The sequence below is a fragment of the Sus scrofa genome, chromosome 18, assembly GCF_054392235.1.
Source record: "Sus scrofa isolate SSC_HxYL_T2T_F1_AM1 chromosome 18, Sscrofa_HxYL_maternal_Yorkshire_Landrace_v2.0, whole genome shotgun sequence".
NCBI lineage: Eukaryota > Metazoa > Chordata > Mammalia > Artiodactyla > Suidae > Sus > Sus scrofa.
Genome location: NC_139400.1, coordinates 33,026,714 through 33,050,052, shown reverse-complemented (window position 1 = coordinate 33,050,052; position 23,339 = coordinate 33,026,714). Strand labels below are relative to the sequence as shown.

Genomic DNA, 23,339 nt, shown 5'->3' with positions numbered 1-23,339 from the left:
TTGGAAGATGCAATATTTCTCTTTCTACATTAAAAATACCTGGAAATAAATGATTCTTGACTAACAACTGACCTTGATGCCTTCATGGTCCACACCTTGGTGGGTGATAGAAGTAAAAGAGAAAGGCAAGGAAACCTCCATGTGCACAGAGGGATTGACATGAGGGGCCCTGCCCCCTTGGTCACTCTTGGCATATTGAGTTTACATGTGCTTGGTTAAGTGGATAACAGATTATCATTACTAGTTGTAATAAACGAGCCCCTCCCATAATGTGCTTATAGCTTTAAATGATTTGGATAGGAAATGAGCTATGTGAAGAAACCCTAGAAGGAAGATAATGCCTGAGTGAACAGGAAGAAAATGTAAGAGGACAGCCTTCTCCTACTCTTGATATGATCGCTTCATGAAGATCTGGTCAAGACCTAATCAGTAATAACCTGAACAACTCAGAAGAGTGGGTGACAGATTTGAAGTTATCGATAAGACTCCTTGATATATGATTTATGTAGTTAATAAAGAATAATGTTGCATATTGGGAATTGAGATATAATTTTATACAGTAATAACATAATGGATTGTTTGTTTGTTTTTGTCTTTTAGGGCCACACCCGCAGCATATGGAGGTTCCCAGGCTAGGGGTCGAATCGGAGCTGTAGCCACCGGCCTATGCCAGAGCCACAGCAACGCGAGATCCCAGCCGCGTCTGCAACCTACACCACATCTCACGGCAACGCCGGATCATTAACCCACTGAGCAAGGGCAGAAACCGAACCGCAACCTCATGGTTCCTAGTCGGATTCGTTAACCACCGCGCCACGACGGGAACTCCCCTTGTAATTTCTTAGTGAAGAGAAAAAGAACCCAAAATATACACAATATTGGAAAAAATTTTGTTCTTTTTATAGTGACAAAAATGGCTAAAATACTATATAAATGATATAGCAGATTTCTCTCTATCCAGTCGCATGACAAATCAGATTCCCTGTTGAATGCTGTTTAAAATATTTATTTATTTATTTTTTTTTTCCCACTGTACAGCAAGGGGGTCAGGTTATCCTTAGATGTATACATTGCAGTTACAGTTTTTTCCCCCACCCTTTCTTCTTGTTTAAAATATTTTAAAAGCATCTTTAAAAATGTATCACTAAACTGATACAAAAGTAAGGAATCTGCCTTGGCCCCAAATAAAGTGAAAGTGGGAATATTAAATTAGATAAGTGACTAGGCAGTTTTTTGACCTGAGGATTTCAGTTTATTCTTTTCACAGGGAGAGCCGAGGATGGCATATAATGCTTAAGGCCCACTTTGTGTGGGGAAGAAGGTAGGAAAACAATGGTAAAGCTGGCATTCTTTGCAGAAGTAGACAGCAAGGAAATCTTATTTTAAGGGAAAAATGTAATGTACCCTGAAAACTCCTAAATCATGAATATTTTTAGCCTAAATTGGTATTACCTGTGTTAAAAAAAAACAGTAATATAATGTAAAGCTTTTCCACTACAGCTACAACCCAGGACTTGAAGAATTCCCATAGAAGTTCCAAGGAAAATTAGCATTTCAGTATTTAAAAGCACAAAAACAGGAGTTCCCATTGTGACTTAACGGAAATGAATCAGACTAGTATCCACAAGGACACAGGTTCAATCCCTGGCCTCGCTCAGTGGGTTAAGGATCTGGCATTGCTGTGAGCTGTGGTGTAGGTCGCAGATAAGGCTCGGATCTGGCATTGCTGTGGCTCTGGCACAGGCTGGTGGCTACTGCTCCAATTTGACCCCAAGCCTGGGAACCTCCATATGCCGCAGGTATGGCCCTAAAAAAAAAAAAAAAAAAAGACAAAAAAAATAAAAGAATATATAAACATTCTAAAATGATAGGGACATAACATAAACTAAATAATCCACATTGCATTAATTGCTGGGTTAAGCAGACAAAAAATTGCTTAGGTCACAGATGACTTTACCCATGACTGAGTGACAGGAACAATTGGCTTTGCTGCCCAATTCCACCCAGTCTAGGATAAGGGAAGAGTCGTCAAGAAGCACGTACTTGATCTAATCTAAAATACCTTTTCCACATTTAATCTAGGGACTAGATATTCTAGAATTGATATCTCCTTACTTAGAACGAATGCCTTTAGTCCCTGAGTATATGGTCCATGCTTACTACCATTATATACTTAATTCTTGAAGACCATTAAAGAGTGCCATCTTACAGAATTTGATTTTCAATAATAAGGATTTTTACCCCCAAACTAAACACCTAATGAAAAGCAAGATTCAATTTGTTCAAGGAAGTTTCCCTTTGAACTTTTCCCTCGGGGTAACTCTAAATTATATAAGATAAATGAAAAACAATTATCTCAGACCTTTCATTAAAAGCATACTGATTTTCCAATTCCTTTCATTCAAAGATGCCTGGGGGTTTAGAAATTGAGCTAGTGTAAAAATCTGGGGTATCTCTTTGAATAATACTAGTGCTCGCAAATAAGGAAAAAAATACAGCAACTCGATGTGAAAATTGATTTTTGGATACCTGGAACTCATTTCTCATGGAAATAATATGAGCGATGATTGGTCTCCCAGTTGTGCCACTGGAACCTGACAAATCCATTTCTCCATGTATGTCAGTGTCCTTTTGGGGTTTTCCTTTCTTGTTCTTTTTCTCCTCTAAAAAGTATTTCAGCTACTTTTGAAGTAACATAGAAATTATGGGCTAAGTACCTACCCACCGTTTTTACTCTAGGCAGGAATACGGAGCTCTGTGAATGTTTGGGCCATGGACTATAGTTAAGAGGATACTTGGTGAGTTATGGAAGACATATCTTTTTATGTATGCAGCATAGAGATATGACTCTTAGATAGGAGTTCTCCTTAATCAGTTCCTAGAATCTGAGGCACTACCAAATATCCATCCAGCTGCAGCAGCAATGGGAAAATTATCATCAAATTGTCATTGTTATTATCTATATCAAAATTCTGCACTTCCATTAACAAGAATTTTAGGACTGATAAAGTATATAAGAACTCATACAACAAAACAGCAAAAACAAACAAACAAAAAACCCCAGATCATCCAACTGAAAAGTGAGTAGAGGATCTAAATAGACATTTTTACAAAGACATGCAAATGGTCAACAGACACATTAAAAGGTGCCCACCATCACTAATCAACAGAGAAATTTAAATTAAAAGCACAATGAGTTATCATCTCACACCTGTTAGAATGGCTATCAGCATAATAGCAATATGCTATTATGCTGATAGCATATTGCTATTATGCTATTTCACTTAGCATAATAGCAATATGCTAAGTGAAATAAGTCAGACAGGGAAAGACAAATACTGCATGGTATCATTTATATGTGGAATTGATAAAAGCCAAACTCATAGAGAGTGGAGTGGTGTTACCAGGGGTGTGGGTGGGGGGAACGGGAAGATGTTGGCCAAAGGGTATAAACTTTCAGTTATGAGATGAATAAGTTCTGGGGATCTAACGTATAGCATGATTATTTTAATTAATAATACTACATACACTGTTGGAAGTTTCTAAGAGAGTAGATCTCAAATGTTTACACTGCAATAAAGAAGTGGTAATTATGCAACATCAGGGAGGTGTTAATGCTATGGTGGTAATCATTTCCCAATAGATAAGGATATCAAATCAACATGTTATGTTTTAAATGTTTAGAAGTGTCATGATTTTCACTAGAAATCACAATAACATTTTTAGTAAGAACATGGAAAAATGGTACAAATTACAGAAAAAAATCTATGCCCTTAATTTTTTCCCTCTTCTTTGAAATTCATTTTAAACCATCCCCCCTCAAATGGAGTAATATTTGCATCTTTTTTGACTTGTAGTTCACATTCAAAACCAAACCACACAGGATTTATTTTAATTTAATTAAATGATCCACATACTTTATAAAGAAAGCAGACTAAAATATTATGAATATAAATATTCCTTCCATTTCATAGCTAAATTTAGTAAATACAGATTCTTTCACATAATCAGTTAATGTTAAATTATCTAGTTTAAACCTAGCAGAGAACAGGTGCAATTTATTATAATTACAACACAACTATGCAATATGTTTATATCTGAGAAGAGATTCATAATTGTTAAAAATCAAAGCATATCTTAAATGCATAGTATGTAAAAAACTTTCATGTGTATTATATAATACTTATATACATGTGAACATACTTACATGTATATTGTATAATACCATACACATTCTTATAAATAGAACCTTTATAGATCAAAAAGTTCTTCCTTAATTTTCCTTTTACATAAAGCTAAATTTTTATGTATAAAGTTCTAGGAAGACCATAGAATCATTATTCAAAGACCTTCCTCTCCTCTCCCAAGCTCAGATCTCAATCTCTACTGCCTAAAATACACCTGAATTATCATACTTTTCTCTGTTGAAAAGTTATCCCTCCCTCGACACTCCCCATCTTGGCCAGTGGCATCACAATCTGCCTTTACCAAGCCTACTGGTAGATGCACAGGCATCTTCTACACTTTTCTCTCTCTCATCCACAAAGTCAGATTAATCAAAAATCCTGTAAGGCCCATATCCTCTGCCCTTCATATTGCTGCTGTGGTAAATGTCTCAACGGGCAGAATATACCCTGCTGCCTCCTATTTCCAAAGCGCTCTATTTCCCTTAAGATGAACTAATCTCTGTTGCATGGCACAGGACAGCTATTTTGAACCTGGCCCATCCTCTCCAGGCTTTCACTTTCCACAGCCCATCCCTGGCACCTGCACTAGAGAAGTTGCCTGAAAAAGCCTTGCTCTCTCCATATTTGAGCTTTTGAATTCATTCTCCGATTACATTACCACTTCCTTATTTTCACTCCTTCATTCATTAGTCAAGACAAATACCTATTGAACACCTACTCTGTGTCAGGCAGTGGAGTGTGCTAGGAGATTAAATGGTGAACCAAGCAGACATAGTCCCTGTACGCATGGAGTTTGCACTTCTCTGATTGCTCTCGCCATCTTCCCTTCAGACTCAAACGTCTTTACCTCACGTTCCCCACAGGCAGTGTGCCCAGACTGAGCTAGCTGCTCCAGCTTCTGGGAGATCTGGCCTCTGTGTGCACCTTTGCTGTTGTATTTATGTCACATATCTTTAAAGTCCATCTTCCCCATTAGACTCGGAGCTGCTTATAGTAAGGAGCAGGTCTTTAAATCAATAGACCTTCCTATAATGCCTAAGATATTGTTGGAGGTCAAATCCATTGGAAGAGCCTTGACCCAAAATTTGGGCATCTTGCCAGAAAACTAGGTTTCTGAAGATGACCACAAGAAAATTACTGATTGCAAGTACAATCCAAAAGTTTTGCAAGTTTGTTTCCAATGTATTCTGCTGTAATATATCTAGTATACTGTCGATTTTTTATTTTAAAAGAATTACTTCTCTCCCTAAAGAAGATAATGTTCTCATAAATATATATTCAATTATCATCTTAGAAACCCTTAATATATACTGTAGCTAACGGCTTAAAACTTACATTTGTATTAGTTTTCTTTTTATATAGAAATCACTCTTTCCTTGAAGATTCCTGTAGACAACAAGAGGGTTTTATTTTTCCTCTTGAGTTGCATGCTAATGCATTACAAGCAGAGGAGGGAACACATGCCCCCCTCTCATATTTCTAATGTCATGGTTACCATAGGACTATCTCTATGCAGGATTATTTCTCAGTGGTCTCGAGATATATTGCTCCCAATACAACTTAGTATTTTTATATTGATTTATTCTGGCGAAATGAATTCTATGGGATAGTTAATAAAAGTCTCCTTCCTGCCTTTAATAGCTAGAATAGCTACAACTCCTGCATCTGTATTTGACAGTAGCAACTCACAAATTCTACATTGAATTTTAGTGGCAATGAGGACACTAAAGATAACTGGATTGTCATTATATGAAAAGGTGTTGCTCTAAGTTCATAACCTGGAAGAAATAGGATGTACCTAATAAAAAGGCAGAAAGATTTTAATAAGAAAATGAAACAATCCCCTGAGACAAGCATTACATTTTTAAAAAATACATATGCTAACTGCCATCACCATGAACTGGGTAAAAGGAAAAAATGATGCTGATTTTCAGAGCTTAAAATATTTCCTACCAGGATGTTGATTTCAGTCTATCCATGAGGTTTATTAAACCATTACACCATGCTTTGACTTAGGCAAGCAAAGCAATTTATAGACAAAGAAGCAAGTAACAGGTTTTAAAAAGTGTACATATCTGGATGCAGATCTAATATAATTTTATGTATAATTATTTACAAAGAATCAAATTTAATGTACCTTTTCCAGCTCCATCTTGCCTGATATTTTTCCTGCCTCATTTCTGTATCTGAAAAATAAATTGACCCAGTTTATAATTTTATTAAAATGTAATTTAGAAAATCCTAATCAAAATGTCAATATTCTTTACCCTGCAACTGGTTTTGTTTTCTCTTTTCTCTCATTTGTTTCATGTCCATTAACACTTTCTGCAAAACATTAAAAAGAAAAAAGTAATTTAAATAAAGGGTTGAGAGTGTGTGTGTGAAGATGGAAGCATTATTGGAAGCTGAAAATAAACAAATTCACCTTGTACTGACATAACATTCACTGTAATAAAGTATTTCATAGACACAAATATCCTCCCAACACTTTTTCACTGTATCAGAGCAGTGCATCAGAACCAGAAATAACCAAGGTAAAATGTGATGCTGTTTCTATGAATTAAAGGTTCCCAATATTATTCAGGAAAGTCAATTCAGTACAAAAGAGTTACCTGAAGGTCTACTGATAAAGACATGAAAGAGAGAGAGTTCCAACAGACTGGATGGAGCATAGAAAAGTCATTTCCTCTCGTTTTGCCAGAGAATGTAAATTCAACTGTTAATTGAAGGCAAAATATTTGCATAATGTAATTCCTTTGTACAAATATTGGGAAACAGAGAAAAAGAAAGGTTAAATTCACACCGTGCTTATAGGGACAGTTGATGCAAAATGTACAGAAGCATTTTTTAGTTTATTCTATTACCCAAATAACCAGACCCCACTGTGGCCAAATCAACATGTCATACCATCAGTTTCCAGTCCAAGGTTGGTTGATCCACTGAAATAAGTCATCTGAGTAGCCTCAACCTCTGCTTCAGCATTGATGATCTGCTGGGCCACAGCTTCCACGATGGGCATCACCATGGCAGCAGTAGAGGTATTGCTAAGCCACATGGATAAGAAGGCGGTGCTGCTCATGAATCCCAAGGTCAGCCTGAAATGAGAGGGCCCTGAGTAGGAAAAGTGCTCTCTAACTTAGCTAGCTCTGTATTACTTAACTGCAAAGGGCGTTGTTTATGAGTTGGGAATTATTTTGTTTCAAAACACAGGTTAAAGATTCCCACCCCACCGCCCCCAGATGAGGAACTCTGAGAATGGTTATGGTCAGGTAGAAATCAAATTGGCACATATAAGAGGGGATTTCTAATGAGATTTGTCTCCCTGGAAACCATAAGAAGCTTCTCTCCAAAACCACAAAAATGATAAAACTTACCATCAAACTTCAAGTTGGTAGATATTGTAATAGCTTACAATATTACAGCAATATTACAAATGACACTTTCAAATACTAGTAAGACAAGGTGCCATCAGCATTTGAGTTCAGGATCCCTTATTCTTTCTTTTATCTTTGGGTCATATCTCTGTTTATTAGTATATGTGCCAGGGAGGCACAAGGGCAAGGAAGGAGATTCATATTTATAAACCTGCTTTTTACTTGTTCACTACTCCAGTTCAGTATGTGGTGGGTGGAGGAAATGGTTAAAATCACTAGCTAAAAATGAGGTTTCAGAATTTTCTGTAGATTCAATTATTCATGCTCTCCTGAATCTGACATTCCTGCCTGTTGTCAAGAACTGGATATATTACATTGTCTTTTCTTACAAATAGAGTAATTCTTCTCTCTTAAAAATAACATATCTAAGATTATAGGATTTTAAACCATGTCTATAAACTTTCAAAATCATACTTAGGGGGAAAAAACATGATTTCTTTTGAGTAGGAGGTCCCAGAAAATCATTCAGAGGCATATCTTTCAATATAGAGCCATTTATGAAATTCTCTCTGTTCTGAAATCGATCTACAAGAAAAATTCCACACTCTAAGTCCCAACTGCGGACGAGGTGAATATTTTCTATGTGGAAAATAAGACAAAAGAAAACTTTTTAGAAAGCTGTTTAAACAAGAATTGATTCTTAGTTTAAAAAATAGAAACAATTTTAAGGCAAAACACGAAATCTTCTAATACAAAATGGTTGGGAACTGATAAAACTTCTGTGTGGTAAAAATGCCTTCACTTGAAAAGCCACTTAGTGGTATAATGGACAGGACTCTTGCCCCCCTGTGTGGTGTACTACCCCACCCCCTGGGGCCAGTGAGCAGATGGCCAAGGAAAAGAGATATGTTTCTATAGCACCTCAAGAGGCATGGAACATTATTTCATTTCAAGAGTGAAACACTCTTGGAGTTCCGGTCATTGCTCAATGATTAACAAATCTGACTAGCATCCGTAAGGACACAGGTTTGATCCTTGGCTTTGCTCAGTGGGTTAAGCATTGCTGTGGTCTTCGGTGTAGGTTGCAGATGCTCAGAACCCAACTTGCTGTAGCTGTGGTGTAGGTAAGCAGCTGTAGCTCCAATTCGACCCCTAGCCTGGGAACCTCCATATGCTATGGGTGTGGTCCTAAAAACACACACCAAAAAAAAAAAAAAAAAAGAAAAGAAAAGAAAAGAATGAAACACTCTTAATACATACATGTTATAAAATTTTTAAGTAACAAATGCTTTAAACATTTAGTTTAAATGAGTTATTTAATTTTTTTTCTATTTAACAAAACTGTTTGCTCTGCAAATGATAAACATAGATGTGGTTATACCCTAGCATGAATTATGCAACACAATTCAATACAATTTTCCTATTTTTAAAGAGAGATGAGAAGGGAAGAACCATCTAAGGCTTTAAAGCATAATGCTATTATGCAAATGATCATGACATTGAAATTTTTGTTCACATCTATGTTCTAAACAAGAATGAGAATTAAAACCTAAACAGCCAATCAATTTTAATGAAAAAAAAGCATTTATTTTAGTGGGGAAAATCAGTCAAATGAGTGATTTCACAGTCTATAGATGAAACTTTTTAATTGATTGTTTCACTTTGCAACAGTTCATTTAAAAAGAGAAATGTTCACCTTGGAATTTTTCTGCACACATTTGTATTTTGTCAGTAATGTCTTTGTCTTTGATTCTTAACATCCTCCCTGATGATCAAGGATACTCTTGAACAAGTCTTGAATGTGTAATCAGCCAAATAAACAAGATAGCACTGAGTCTACTCTGAAGTCTATCAATCTTGTCTGTTGAGGTTCAAGGCTTCTCTCAGCTTTGACTCCTACAGTGCATAAAAGGTGAGAGAGTAGTGTGCACTTATTCCAGTCTCCCTGTAATTAGACCTGCAGTGAGAGGAAAGTTGTTTCTTTTCCTTTTCCAACTCGAGTACCCTTTATATCACTTTCATATTTGCAGAGGAAAAAAAAAATGTCACGAATTACACTGCCATGCAAATGATTGCCTGAATGTGCATTACTTATCGGGTTATTTGCTCTGCACAAAAATGGTCTATTTGGAATGTAAACCTGGAACAGTAAACACAGTACTTACCATGCTGGGTTCACACCCACTGTCATCACCATTCTCAGAGCAATCCTTTTGTGCAGATTCCATTTTTCTATTGATGTTGCTAAACAGATGACTCCAATGAGCAGGAGGTGAAAATCTTTGAAATAAGCAGATGCCACCTGAAATTACAATTAAATCCATGGTTATTTGCGTTGGTAGGGGGAAAATAACATTGTAAAAGAAAGACATTATCTTTCTGCTCTTAACTTTGACCTTCAACTACATAACCTTTCTATTTTGTTGAACGAAATGTAAATGTGTTTGAATATAAATTTAAATAAGCTCCATATCCCTACTCAAAAATAGTGGTGTTAAAAAAATAGAGAGAGAGAGAGAAAAGGTACCCATATACTGGGCTCTTAGGTTGCTGAGTAACATCAGACAAGTGCCTTCTTGTGCCTTCATTTCTCCACCTATAAACTGGGATTAGTTAGTTTATGCTCCTATGGCAAAAAGGCGATGATTATGACCATTTGTCTTGAGTCAAGCTCCAGTTCACCAATATCTTCAACATCGCCCATTGTAACAAACCCGAAGTGTCACTCTTTGAATTCTGAATCGAAATTAGTAGAGTATACAGACCCTTGGACAACTATCTGCAGCTGTATTTACCACTCTGAAAGGTACATAAGTTTTTTCTTAAAAAAAGAAAAAAGTTTCTGTGGTCGAATAAGTTTAGAGAACAGAGTTTTCTAAAACTCCAGAATTTTCTTTCTTGTAGGCCTTCTCCAAACCTTTAAACACTAGTGTGAACTATCACTCCCCAAACTGAGATTCTCTATACTATATACTTTTCAAACTTATCCAATCATAGAAACCTTATTTTAAAATACTTCATGGTACTGATTTTCATGAGACCTGACTTTACAAAATGCTTGGCTAAATTGAATCACCAGGCTATGGTGAAAGGAAATAATTCTAAGAGGAAATATCCCTTAAAACAAACAAACAAAAAAACAAACAAACAAAAAACCTATATAATGTCTAGCAGAAAAAAATGGAAGACTTGGAACAAAACCACTCTTACAAAACCATTAAGGACTAGCAAAATCAATTCTAATGATGATTTTGCTATTTTAAATTGTATCTGCACTTTTAAAATTAAAATAAGAAATTTTTTTTGAATCTGCATTTTAAGTACAGCTTATAAGGAGTTCCCATTGTAGCTCAAGGAGGGTTAAGGAACTGATGATGTCTTTGTGACAATGCAGGTTTGATTGCTGGTCTCGCTCAGTGGGTTAAGGATCTGGCATTGGCACAAGCTACAGTGTAGGTCACAGATGTGGCTTGGATCCCACATCACTGTGGCTGTGGGGTAGGTCTCAGCAGCAACTCTGGTTTAACCCCTAGCCCAGAACTTCCATATGCTGCAACTGTGGCTGTAAAATGAATGAATAAATAAATAAATAAATTAATTAAATAGATAAAATAGATAAATAGATACAGCTTACTAAGCTTGCCTTGGTTTCAAAAAAATGTAAAAATGGAAAATTACCCTTGGAATTAAAAATCGACAAGTAGTTTATGTTTTATGAATGGTTAGTTTACAATGCTTTTCAAAGCTTATATTTATCTCTTCGCATTTTATAATAAATGCAGAGTAGAAAAGAATTATATATCTCCTTATTTCATTTGTTAATTATTCTAACATTGAATAAGTATCTCCTACGTACCAATGCTGTTATCGACGCAGAGGATACAAGCATGTGTCCAGTATGTTTTCTCCTCTTTGTATCTCTTCACTTCTCAAATACCAAGCTTCTCTGAATAGACCCTGATATTTTTCTGTACCACAGAGCCATGTTTGTTTTCTTCACTGCATATCACATTGTATAAACACCATTTATTTACTTGCTTATTGAATGTCTTTTCTATTATACTACACATTCTTTGAGGACAAGGAATCTGTTTTGCTGACCATTGCACATTTGGCACTTAGTTTTGGGAGGGAGAGTAAGGGTAGTCAATGAATAAGCTATGGTCTGAGCTCCTAATCCTACCGTCCTAACTCTCTCAACCTTACTCTTGATATAAATGTTCTTTCACATTAATTTACTAGTATTTCCAGACATGTGACTCATTTTTTCCCACCCTAGTTCTATCCCTGCCTCTCTGAATTCTTCTTCTTGAGTGACTTTGAAAATTAGTTTTCCTCTGCCCGTCTCTTAAATGCTGGTGTTCTCTGGGGTTCTGTCTGAGCCTTCCTGTTTTATACACCCAATGGTCGAATCCTACATTTCAACTGCTGTTTTTATGTGTCTAAATAATGTCTGGCACATAGTAGGCATTCAGTACACATTCTAAAGACACTAAAATCTTTGTTTCCAGGCATATATGTCTTCTAAGTGCCAGGCCAGTGTATCCAACTGGACATTTCCATTTGAATTTCCAACAAGTACCTAAAAATTCAGTGTGTCCAAACTAACACCTTTCATCTTTCCACCCCCCGTCCTTCAAACATACTCTTCCTCACGTACTTCCTTTAGTGGTGAATGAAACCTCCATCTACTGGGTTGCCCATGCCAGATACCTGAGAGTCAGCTATGATTCCTTTTCAACTTCCAATATATGTGTATATCACCAAGTACTATTATTTCTAGTTCCTTCACATCTTAAATTTGTCAACTTTCCTCTATGTCCACATTACCACCTTAATTAAGCCCTTCACCATTTCTCATCTGGTTACTGTATGATCTTTTTCCAATTTACCCCTTACCATTGTTATAGTCACTATTCTTCAGTGTAATCTGGAGTTTCCATTGTTGCTCAGCAGGTTAAGGACCTGATGTTCTTTCCGTGAGGATGCAGGTTTGATCCATGGCCTCACTCAGTGGGGTAAGGACTCAGCATTGTCACAAGCTGTGGTATAGGTTACAGATGCAGCTTGGATCCTGATCTTGTGTTGCCTTGGCTGTGGCGTAGGCTCAGATTTGACCCCAAGCCTGGGAACTTCCATATGCCATAGGTGGGGCCATAAGAAAATTGAAGTAAGTAAATAAAAGGAGTTCCCGTCATGGCGCAGCAGAAATGAATCCAACTAGGAACCATGAGGTTGCAGGTTCAATCCCTGGCCTTGCTCAGTAGGTTAAGGATCCGGCATTGCTGTGAGCTGTGGTGCAGGTTGCAGATATGGCTTGGATCCCACATTGCTGTGGCTCTGACGTAGGCCGGCAGCTACAGCTCCAATTAGACCCCTACCCTGGGAACCTCCATATGCTGCCGGTGTGGCCCTAAAAAGACAAAACAAAAACAAAAACAAAAAAAGCCAAAAAAAAAAGTAAATAAATAAATAAATAAGGTGTAAATGTGGTTGCATTGTCTTTTCTATACTCCTTCAGTGGACTCCAGGTCTTTTGAGACCAAATCCAATCTTCTCAATATGTTTTACAAGACTTTTCATTATTTGGTCTGATCTCACTTTTCCTGCTTAGTCTTTCAGTGCTCCACCAACTTCCCCCCATGTGTGCAATTCCTCAAACCCAGAAATGCTTTAACACTTCTTGTCATTTAACCTAGAATGATCCTCCTCTCTCACTTTGGTTACCCCTAATCATCTTTCATGGATTAACTCACATATCATTTCTTCCAAGAAGGGTTCCCTGACCACCATAAACTTGGTTGGATGGTACTTCCTTTTGTTTTGGAACAATTTAATCTGTATAGTGGTCATTTCTTTATTTAATTATCTTATTCATTAAACTATATGAATAGACATATTTTCAAGGCAGAGATGTGTCTTACTGATCACTGTATTTATGGACTTAGCACATGTGTGGTATATATTGAGTTAATAAGTCCCTAGACTCAAGAACCTTACAGGTTATTAGATGATGAAAAACAAGCTAATGAAAAGTGCATATCATAAGTGCATAGGAGATACCTCATCAATACAGTTGAAGTCCAAAGGGGAATTGGGAAAGCCTTCTTATAGGCTCTGATACTTGCATTGATTACCAACATATTAATAGATATTTGAGTTTTCCTCTGCCCTTATCTCTTTTGCAATTTTGCTCATGGAAATAAGATCCTATTTCACCAACACTCTGAGAATTAAATAAGAGGATAAATACAGAATTACTTCAAAAATACAAAGGAACATATAGAAGCAAGCAATTGTTAGGGAGCAATTAAACACAGAAAGAAATACAGGAACATGAAATATTCTTAAAGAGATTATACTATTTAAATTATACCAGTAGTTGACAGACTTTGTAAAGTGTCAAACAATAAATATTTTAGAATGGAAACAACCCAAATGTCCATCGACAGATGATTGGATTCGGAACATGTGGTATATATACACAATGGAATACTACTCAGCCATAAAAAAGAATGACATAATGCCATTTGCAGCAACATGGATGGAATTAGAGAATCTCATACTGAGTGAAATGAGCCAGAAAGACAAAGACAAATACCATATGATATCACTTATAACTGGAATCTAATATCCAGCACAAATGAACATCTCCTCAGAAAAGAAAATCATGGACTTAGAGAAGAGACTTGTGGCTGCCTGATGGGAGGGGGAGGGAGTGGGAGGGATCAGGAGCTTCGGCTTATCAGACACAACTTAGAATAGATTTACAAGGAGATCCTGCTGAATAGCATTGAGAACTTTGTCTAGATACTCATGTTGCAACAGAAGAAAGGGTGGGGGAAAAATGTAATTGTAATGTATACATGTAAGGATAACCTGACCCCCTTGCTGTACAGTGGGAAAATAAAAAAAATTATAAAAAAATAAAAAAATAAAAAAAATAAATATTTTAGACTTTGTGAGCCTTACAGTTTCACAACTATCATGACTACTCAACTTGTCTTTGTACCACAAAAGTAGATAAAGACAAATGTAAACGAATAGCTGGATGTGTTTCCAATAAAAATTTAAAAATTAGATTTGGCCCTCAGATTCACAGTTTGCAATCCCTTAATAGAATATGCAAAAAAAATACATATATATATATAGCCTGCAACATAATTGTCCAAATGAAATTAGTTGTTAAACCTAAGGAGGAACTTTCACATTTTCTGTTTTCCATTGCATTACCCATTCTTTGTTTTTTAATCAGTTGTTATATTTGTAGAACCCTAGCCACAGGCAGATGTGTTTATTTATAGTCTACTCATACAAGAAGTAATAAGAAAAGGTGCTATTGGTTTGAAATGACACTGATAAATACAACTATTTTTGAGGTAAAATTGCTATGTCAAGAAAAATTCCTAATGGAATTTGAAATCTATTTGCAAGATCAAGGTAGTTATATTTGTTTGAAAATGGAATTTCATTAAAAACATGAACTTTTGTGATCAGAGCTCTTGGGTTCTCTGTTAGCAATGTAATTTACACCAGTTTAGCAACCTTTCTACAAGTCAATCTATCTTCTCATAAAAGTTATATAATACTTCACAACAAGTTTGTGAATTAAATGGGATTTTTTAAAAAGATGCTTTGTCAGTTATAATGTGTATGATTATAAAGCCTATATTTTGTCGTTCTGTTTTTTTTTAAATATTGACTTGTGTTGCTAAATCCAATTGTCAATTTCCAGTGTTCACATTAATTATCCTATTAGCAGATGGGACACATTTGATCATTGCTGCATCCTTGAAACATTTGTTCCACTTGGGTTCCAGGATCCTGCACTCTCATAGTCTTCCTCCTATCTCAATAACTTAGCTTTTTTAGTCTTCTTTGCTAGTACTTTCTTTTCTCACCAACCTGTAATGTGATTCTCCCAAGCTCGTGTCTCTCTTTGATTTTCTACCTTGACTCCCTAAATAATCTTGAGTTGCAGGATTTAAATACCATCCTAATGCTGAGAGTTCTCAAATCCATATTTCTCTCTCTTGAACACTGGACTCTTTTGCATTTAAATGCCTACTCAACATCTTCACTTAGATGTCAAATAGGTGCTTCAAACCTAATGTCCAACAGTGAACTCCAGGTATTAACCTCTCTCCTGCAACAAGCCTACTCTGCCCATCAATTTCAATTTGTAACAACTCCATTTTTTCTAGCTGGCAGGTCATATAGCTATGAGGTATTCTGAACTCCTTTCTTTTTATTATATGCCATATTATATCATTTAGGAAATTTTGTTGGTTTTGCTTTAAAAATGTATCAATAATATATCCAATATTCTTATTTCTATTGCTTGTCTGAATTACGATGTCCTCTTACCTGGATAATTGCAATAATCTACTATTACTACCCGTCACCTTTTTCCACCTGGTTTCCCAACTCAGCAGCTCAAGCTATCCTTATAAAATAAAAGTCAAATAAATCATGTCACTTTTCCACTTAAAATTCTCTAGAGAGTCTCACTTCATTCAGAGTTAGCACCTCACAATAGTCTTCTTTAACCTCCATGGTCCAGTCCCCCATAACATTATCTTCCTGACATCATCTCCTATCTCTCTCCCCTTCACTCACTCTGCTCCAGGCACACTGCAGACATATATCCATCTTGAGGTCTTTGCACTGGGTGTTTTCCCTTCAGCAATTGTTGTTCCTTCATGCATCCAAATGGCTAACTCCCTCATTCTCTGTACATCTTTGTTCCCGTTTTGATGTCTCATTGAGGTCTACTCCGATCATCCTATTTAATTTAAAACTACTACCCTCTTCCAATCCTCATTAGCTTTCTTAATTTTTTTCCACAGCACCAATTACCTTCTCACTCACTATGCAATTGACCTATCCACTAAGGTATATTGTCCATTGTCTCTTTTCTCGTAGGAAGACAGAGATGTTTACTTGTTTTTATTTATTGATGTATTCTCAAGTTCCTGGCAGAGTTCAAACACACTGAACTCTGCCAGGAACTGACTGAGTAAATGTAATATAATATCTGTATATCTATATATTCAATATCTGCATATGTGTATCTGTATATCTATATATGTGTATCTTCACATTTATATATTACATATAAACATATTTTTAATAATAATAGTAATGCTACATATCTTAGAAAATCTAATTGGTCACACTAAATATTTAGTATTTCAGGTTTAATTCCACAGATAGGAAAGTCAGTATTTGTGATATTCTCCAATGTAACCATGTGCTCAGTAAGATAGATATTTCACATTCACTAAATAAATAGGTAAATTAAGTTTAAAACTATGGTGGCCAAAGAGAGCAATGTTTAGGGCTCTGAGGTTAGATAAGGACATTGGAAACACGTCACTCTCCCCAATGACAAAGCTGTGATTTCAAGATACTTTAGTAGGCTAGAGTGACAGTGTAACACTAACAGGCAAATTTTAACTGTGCATATTAAAACTCATAAGAATACTTGATAGCTAGTACGCATCATGGGTGTACATGTATTATTAGATTTGACTGTTACAACAACCCTTGGATTGTGTGGCAGTAAAATCGCCTATTTACAAATGAGAAAAAAAGAGTTGTTAAGGATCATGACAAGGTTCATACAAGTAATCAGAGGTGAATATCAGGTTTTAAGCTCAGAGCTTCTGACTAAATCTTTAGCTCATTCCCTGTGGCTTTGGTCAGCTATTTCTGAGTAAAAGGTCAGTGGCCCTGTCTAGCAAGAGAATCACAAGATTGAAGTTTTTCTCCAATAACACTCCGAAGGAATTTTGATTTGTTCCAAGTTCCCATCAAGTTTAACAGGTGGAAAAAAGTCAAATGAAATTTAAAACACATTTAGGCTGAAATTCTAGAGGGGAGAAGACAGAGCCCCTGAGCTTCACAACAGTTGGAATGTCTCGAGTGATCTGTTTGCATCTGCCGATGTTCACATAATAATAACATTAACTAACATGTATGGAGTGTTTGCCATATGACAGACATTACATTCATTAACCACTGAATCCTTGAATCTCACTGACAAACTAGACAGAGTTTCAGGAAGAGAAAAGAAGATGTGGCGGTGATGGAGATGGCAGTGGTGGGCTTGAGGAAGGGAGTTGGGTTTGGAAACTCTAAAGCCTGAAATTAGGACAACTTGAGGACATGATACTTATGTTCAAATCCAAGCAACACTACCACGTGGAAGGAAGATGAGGATTATTTGTGGAAACTTAGATGTTAGAGAAAAGTTTAAAGAGTCAAAATGGCTGTGTTTCAGACCTGGGCTCAAAAAGGCCAAGCTGCTTAAGTGTTATGATTCTTCAAACATGGTAAGGATTCCTTTGTGGAGTAGTATAGGCCCACTCAAGGAAACTTTTAAACACTTCCTGAGTGATCTCAGTGAGAGATATCATGGAGGGGAATTCCTGCCCCAGGGTGTATGACCCAGAACTCCCTTCCAAGTCAAAGATGCTTTGACTGTTAGTCTGAGACTGATAACCTGAGGGATAGAGGGTTCGGGCAGATGTTGGCAGCCTGAATAATGCAACTTCCATGGGCACTTATAAGTTTGCTGCCTCTAGTCAGGCCTTCACATCCCCAAAGAGGCAGAGATATTTCTTTGGCAGCTCCCACAAAGCCAGGCCTTCCTAGGCATCCTTATCTTCTTGTCACCTTCTAGCCTACCTGCTACAGAAATCCCCCATAATGCCAGTTAATCTTGCTCAGCTTCTTTGAAAAAGTCAATTTGATTGTTATTACATCATAAGAGACAAATATGTGACTGCTAAACTTAATTATCTCTGGAGTTAGGAACCCCCAAGTCAGCAGGACAGGGATTAGGAATTGGGCACCCGATTTCTGAAGACTTGCCAACCCCTTCTTTTTTATATTTCCTTTACTTAGAGGCAAAGAACATGTTGGAACACTTGAGAAACTTCTTAAATGATAGGTCCCAGGTTCTGTGGCGGGGGCAGAGCTTCAGCCTAGGCTGAGAGGAACAAAAGTACAGCCTCAGATACACTCTTCCAAATCAACAGTGCTTAGAAAGAGAAGAGTCAAGATTATGAGCGATGGGAAAATGCAGTAAGAAAAGAGGAGCAGAGGGGATCAGAAATGTAAAAAGATGGAGCTGGACTCCAAAATGGGGAATAATGACAATGAAATTAAGGAAGAGAATAGCTTCTCCCACAAGGGAGGAAAAACTGGATCATAGGTTAGTTTAAAAAAAAAGTCTCCACCCACATTACAGGACAGATGAGCCTCATGATAGCATTATTGGACCTGGGCAGAGGATAGAAGTCCAAAGGTGATAAACTGCATTGCCTGGCATCTTGAACGTGACATCTTTCCCGAGAATGTTTCAGCTGTAGTTTAGGAAATTGTGAGCTGGGTGGCTGCAAGCTTCAAGGAGATAGATATTCTGGTTTCAATGCTTTTCATGCTTTTAATGGGAAACTGAATCCATTTTCTTCAGATGGGTACCCTTAGATTGTGTAAAGGTAAGAAACACCTCTCAGCATGAATAAACTCTTCTCAGCAAGAGCAAAATGGAAATACATGTGAAAGTTAATTTGGCTTTATCTTCTGAAATGGCAGCTTTCTGGAAAAGAAAACAGGGAAGCTTTTTCTTCATTAAAAACAAAAATTGCTTTTCCAACACTGTGTGACACTGAATTCTGTTGAATAGAAAAAGCTGATGCAGGACATGAAAGAGGTGGCCCTTTTGCTGGGAGGGAGGCACCATGTGTAGATGACAGCCTGGGAAGACTGGACCTGCATTTCTCTTGCAGACACGCACGATGCAAGAAGCCGTAGCCTGTGTTTTGCTTTTCTCCACCCAAAGTTGGACACAAAGGCAGAATTCTCAAGGCAAGAAACAGTTGGAAGTTTGGAGGACTCCTGTGGAAGCCTTATCAAGAGGATTATTGTTCCTTTTAAATACAACTTTCTCCTTGAAGCATCAGCACACTATTGGTAATCTAATTATGACAAAGAGCCACAGGAAAACTTACCTCCTTGGAAGGCATGATCCCAAACAAGGGGAACATTAGTCCAGGCAACAAAGCTGTCACCGACAGAGGCAAAGCTTCTGTCAGCCAAAACATGGCAACAACGAAGAGGGTGTAGGCACATTCTGCTTCCTGGACGGAATAAAGGCAAAACACAAGGTGAGATTAGGAGGCAGGGAAACCATTGTTAAAATCCACCCACATTTGCTGAATGGAACTAAGTCACAGAGAAAGTAAGAAGAAACTGAAGGCCTCTGCACCTTCGAGTTGGGCAAAAAACAGTTATTTCTTAGGGGTTCTAAGAGTTACAATGTAATGCTCATGAAAAACCAGTGACGTAAAAAAAATCTTCATTCATCATGTTTCCTTTGCATTTCCTTCAAAACAGGTAAGAGCATATAGTCAGTTTTCTGTGTGCATAAGTATTTGCTCTCCCCTTCATCTGGCCTATAAAATCCACTCCCATTTCTGCTAGAGTGTGGAAATGACCAAGTTACTGCCTTTCCCCAGGGCAGGACACCCCTGCCTTTTAACTGCACTCCTTGGTGCCTGTTTGGGTGGGACCTATGCACACATACCTGCCTTCCCTGCCCTCTATATAACAGAGAAATTAATCTAGAAGAAAATTTCTGGCACGCTTTTTTTTTTGCAGAGAACTAAGAACAGTGTCTAGTTACACAGCATGATGAGACTGAATTAGCTCCCAAGTGACAGGGACCTGGGGGGTGAAGAGACTTCCGCTTGCTTTTTAGAAAGAACTGAGCTCTTGGGGAGACACAGGGAGACTCAACAGGATGGAGACTCTTAATAGAATTGGTTGTTTTGCTAGGTATAAAACAAAAACCTGTGGGTTTCTGTTTTAGGGTACTGTTAAGAAATGGTTGAAATTTATCATTATATTTGGCTTAAATAAATAATTTTGATATGAAATCACCCAGGACATACTAAGTGATCGATAAAGGGTAGCATCTCTTATATGGCTTTGTTTTGTTCCCATACTGCTTAATATCTGCAAATTCTGAGCTGCCTTTGAAAAATTTACAAATTTACAAAAACTGCTCTCTGAGTCCAATGAAGTCTTTTATTTAAGATTTTCTCAGGGCAGTAACATTTATAGCTCTGCTGGCCTTGATTCACCTACCTCAGGGTGCACCCTCTGGCCCTGCTCTTTACTCAGACAGCATCCTTACAACTCTCAGTGGGGTTTTAAGAAATTCTTAATAAGCCACAATTGTGTCATATCTTTATTGTGCTTTTTCAAGGAGAAAGAATAAAGGTGTTTTGATGTTGATGATTTTATACAAAGTCTCCCTACATAATCTTGACAAACAATAAAACAGTAAAACAAAGCTGAGCCTTGACTAAATCTTCCTGACTTGCTCTTGAGGGAATTTGTGAAAAAGAGCTTAATTTAAAATGCCAGAGTAGGAGAAAGACTGGGCCTGCTTTTGCTCTTAGAACACATAGCTAACCCCAAAGCTCTTCATTATGACTCTGTTTTCTATCAGATTTATAAGAACCTAGATTTCAAAAATAAAAAGGACTTTGCTTTTTAATAACAACCAGTCTCCATTCCTCCCCCAACCCCAGGGTCCCCCCCCTGGGGGGGGGGGAATGGGGATTTTGTCTCTCAAATCTGCCCTTCAGCCTCCATTCCACTTCCTTCACCATAGGCAAGGCTCTTCCAAAACCAGATCATCTTCCAAGAATCCACTTTGATTTTGTCATTCCTTACATGAGGCTGGATTAATGGACTAGCTACCCTGACAACTATGTGGAGGACCAATCTAAGGGACTGCTAAAACATCAGAAAAATAAATAAAATATGGTGCCAGGGAATTCTGTTCGCCACACATATTCCCTGCCACGGGGTTGAAATTTCATTTCCACATGGGTCTACTTCAGCTAGACACTCATAGTCTACTCAGATGGGGAAACTTTGGGGAGAGAATAAAGAGCAAAAATTCAAATATTAAATTACTGGCCTGCCTAGACTACTTTCATATTTTAACTGGTCCAGCCCAGACTTCAAATGATCAAATCAGTGATTTTTTAGTTATTTATTGAAAAGAATCCAAAACCCTCATCTGGCATTCAAGGCCACCTTCCCTCTCACTATACATGACTCCCCCCAGTACTTCCTGAAATATTTCTTTTTTTTTTTTCTTTTTTTAGGGCCACACCCACAGCATATGGAGGTTCCCAGGCTAGGGGTCTAATCAAGACTACAGCAGCTGGCCTATGCCAGAGCCATAGCAATGCCAGATCTGAGCCACATCTGCACACCACAGCTCACGGCATCGCTGGATCCTTAACCCACTGAGTGAGGTCAGGGATTGAACCTGGAACCTCATGGTTCCTAATCAGATTTGTTTCCACTGAACCACGACGGGAACTCCTGAAATATTTCTAAAGAGTCTTAGCTACAGTCCTTTCCTCATATTTGGGTTCTGGTCCTTGCTCCTCATCATGCATGCTTTTTTCTAAGTTCTAATCCATAATGTTCAATCAGGCAGTCATACTAGCCCTCATATACTCTCAAGTGACAGCTTCTATCTGCCTGTGACCATATTCTGGACTCTTGGACACTTTGACTTAGTTTGATGATTTTGGGGAGGTCGAGGGGGGGGAGCCATGCCTACAGACATGGACGTTCCTGGGCCAGGGATCAAACCCGTGCCCCAGCAGCACCCAAGCCACTGTAGTGACAACACGGGATCCTTAACCTACTACACCACAAGAGAACTCCTCATTTGACTATTTAGATGAAGCTATTGCAAGCTGATGCCAAGTCTAGCAAGAGAATACAGTTTATTTGATTTACAATGGTATGTGTGAGTTTAATTTCAGTAAAGATGTGCAAACCAGCAGATATCGTGTTAGAAATAAAATCTGAATTTCTGGATCTCTTGAAAAACTAAGGAATTTGGTAACATTGGGATCATATTTTTCCAGGTCAACAGTTCTCCAGGGTGGAGGAGAGCTTCCCCTTTAGAGACTGAATTGTGCTCTCAGTCCTGCACATTTAACGCCATACCATCTCCTGTATTCCCTTACCTCCCTGGCCTTAGTCAGCATCTGAGTAAAATCTCTGGTAATAAAAATGCTGCCTACCTGCTTTTCTTGCAAATCTTGTTTTACCATTTCAGAATCAGAAATGGATTGCTTGGTTGGATTTCTCTGCCTCCCAGCTGAGTGGTCCATGGACCAGCAGCATCAATATGTTCTGGGAGCTTGTGGGAAATGCAGAATCTCAGGCTCTAGACATACACCCTTATTCAGGATCAGCGTTTTCAGACTCCCCAGGTGATTCTTACATAAGTTAAAGTTGGAGAAGCCCTAGGTTACCACCTCTTTCGGACTGTCCCTTTTATCCTTATCGCTGGGTCCGACTTGTACGTCAGAAACACGCTTCCAGGTAGTATCCTTTTGCCCAAGCTGAATCCCTAGACTCAGACTGTTTGGAAAACTTGTCCATTCTGCAATGTGAGGATCAAATTTCCATCTTCTCTGTGGAGCTTTCCCTGAACACTTAGGTACATTTCCTATTTTTGCGCACGTGTCCTAGGAGATTACAATTGCACAAGGCTAAGGCACCATCATATCTGTGGTCCCTGATAACCACCTTCCCAGAATTTGTAGGAAATGTATCCTTTTCTAATATCTTAAGGAAGCTCAAAGCCTAGGAAAGGAGGAAACCAGAATTAACACCCTCTGAATGAGTAATGGATGTGGCCATATGCCCTAGTTTTCTTGGGATA

At 37.7% G+C, this 23,339-nt stretch overlaps 1 protein-coding gene across 15 annotated transcripts in view; it reads right to left on the bottom strand.

The window, feature by feature from the left end:
* SLC13A1 (solute carrier family 13 member 1) overlaps positions 1–23,339 on the bottom strand; it is a 273,175-nt gene that overhangs the window by 109,667 nt on the left and 140,169 nt on the right. For all 15 annotated transcript variants that reach the window (XR_014834396.1, XR_014834393.1, XR_014834395.1 and 12 more), the window contains exons 2-6: positions 19,582–19,710; positions 9,727–9,863; positions 7,095–7,282; positions 6,455–6,512; positions 6,325–6,373 (exon numbers count right to left, since the gene is read on the bottom strand). Coding sequence is in view for 11 of the 15 variants with exons in the window: in XM_085006006.1 (XP_084862132.1) it covers positions 6,325–6,373; positions 6,455–6,512; positions 7,095–7,282; positions 9,727–9,863; positions 19,582–19,710 (561 nt within the window). In the remaining 4 variants the exon portion in view is untranslated. The remainder of the gene's footprint in view (positions 1–6,324; positions 6,374–6,454; positions 6,513–7,094; positions 7,283–9,726; positions 9,864–19,581; positions 19,711–23,339) is intronic.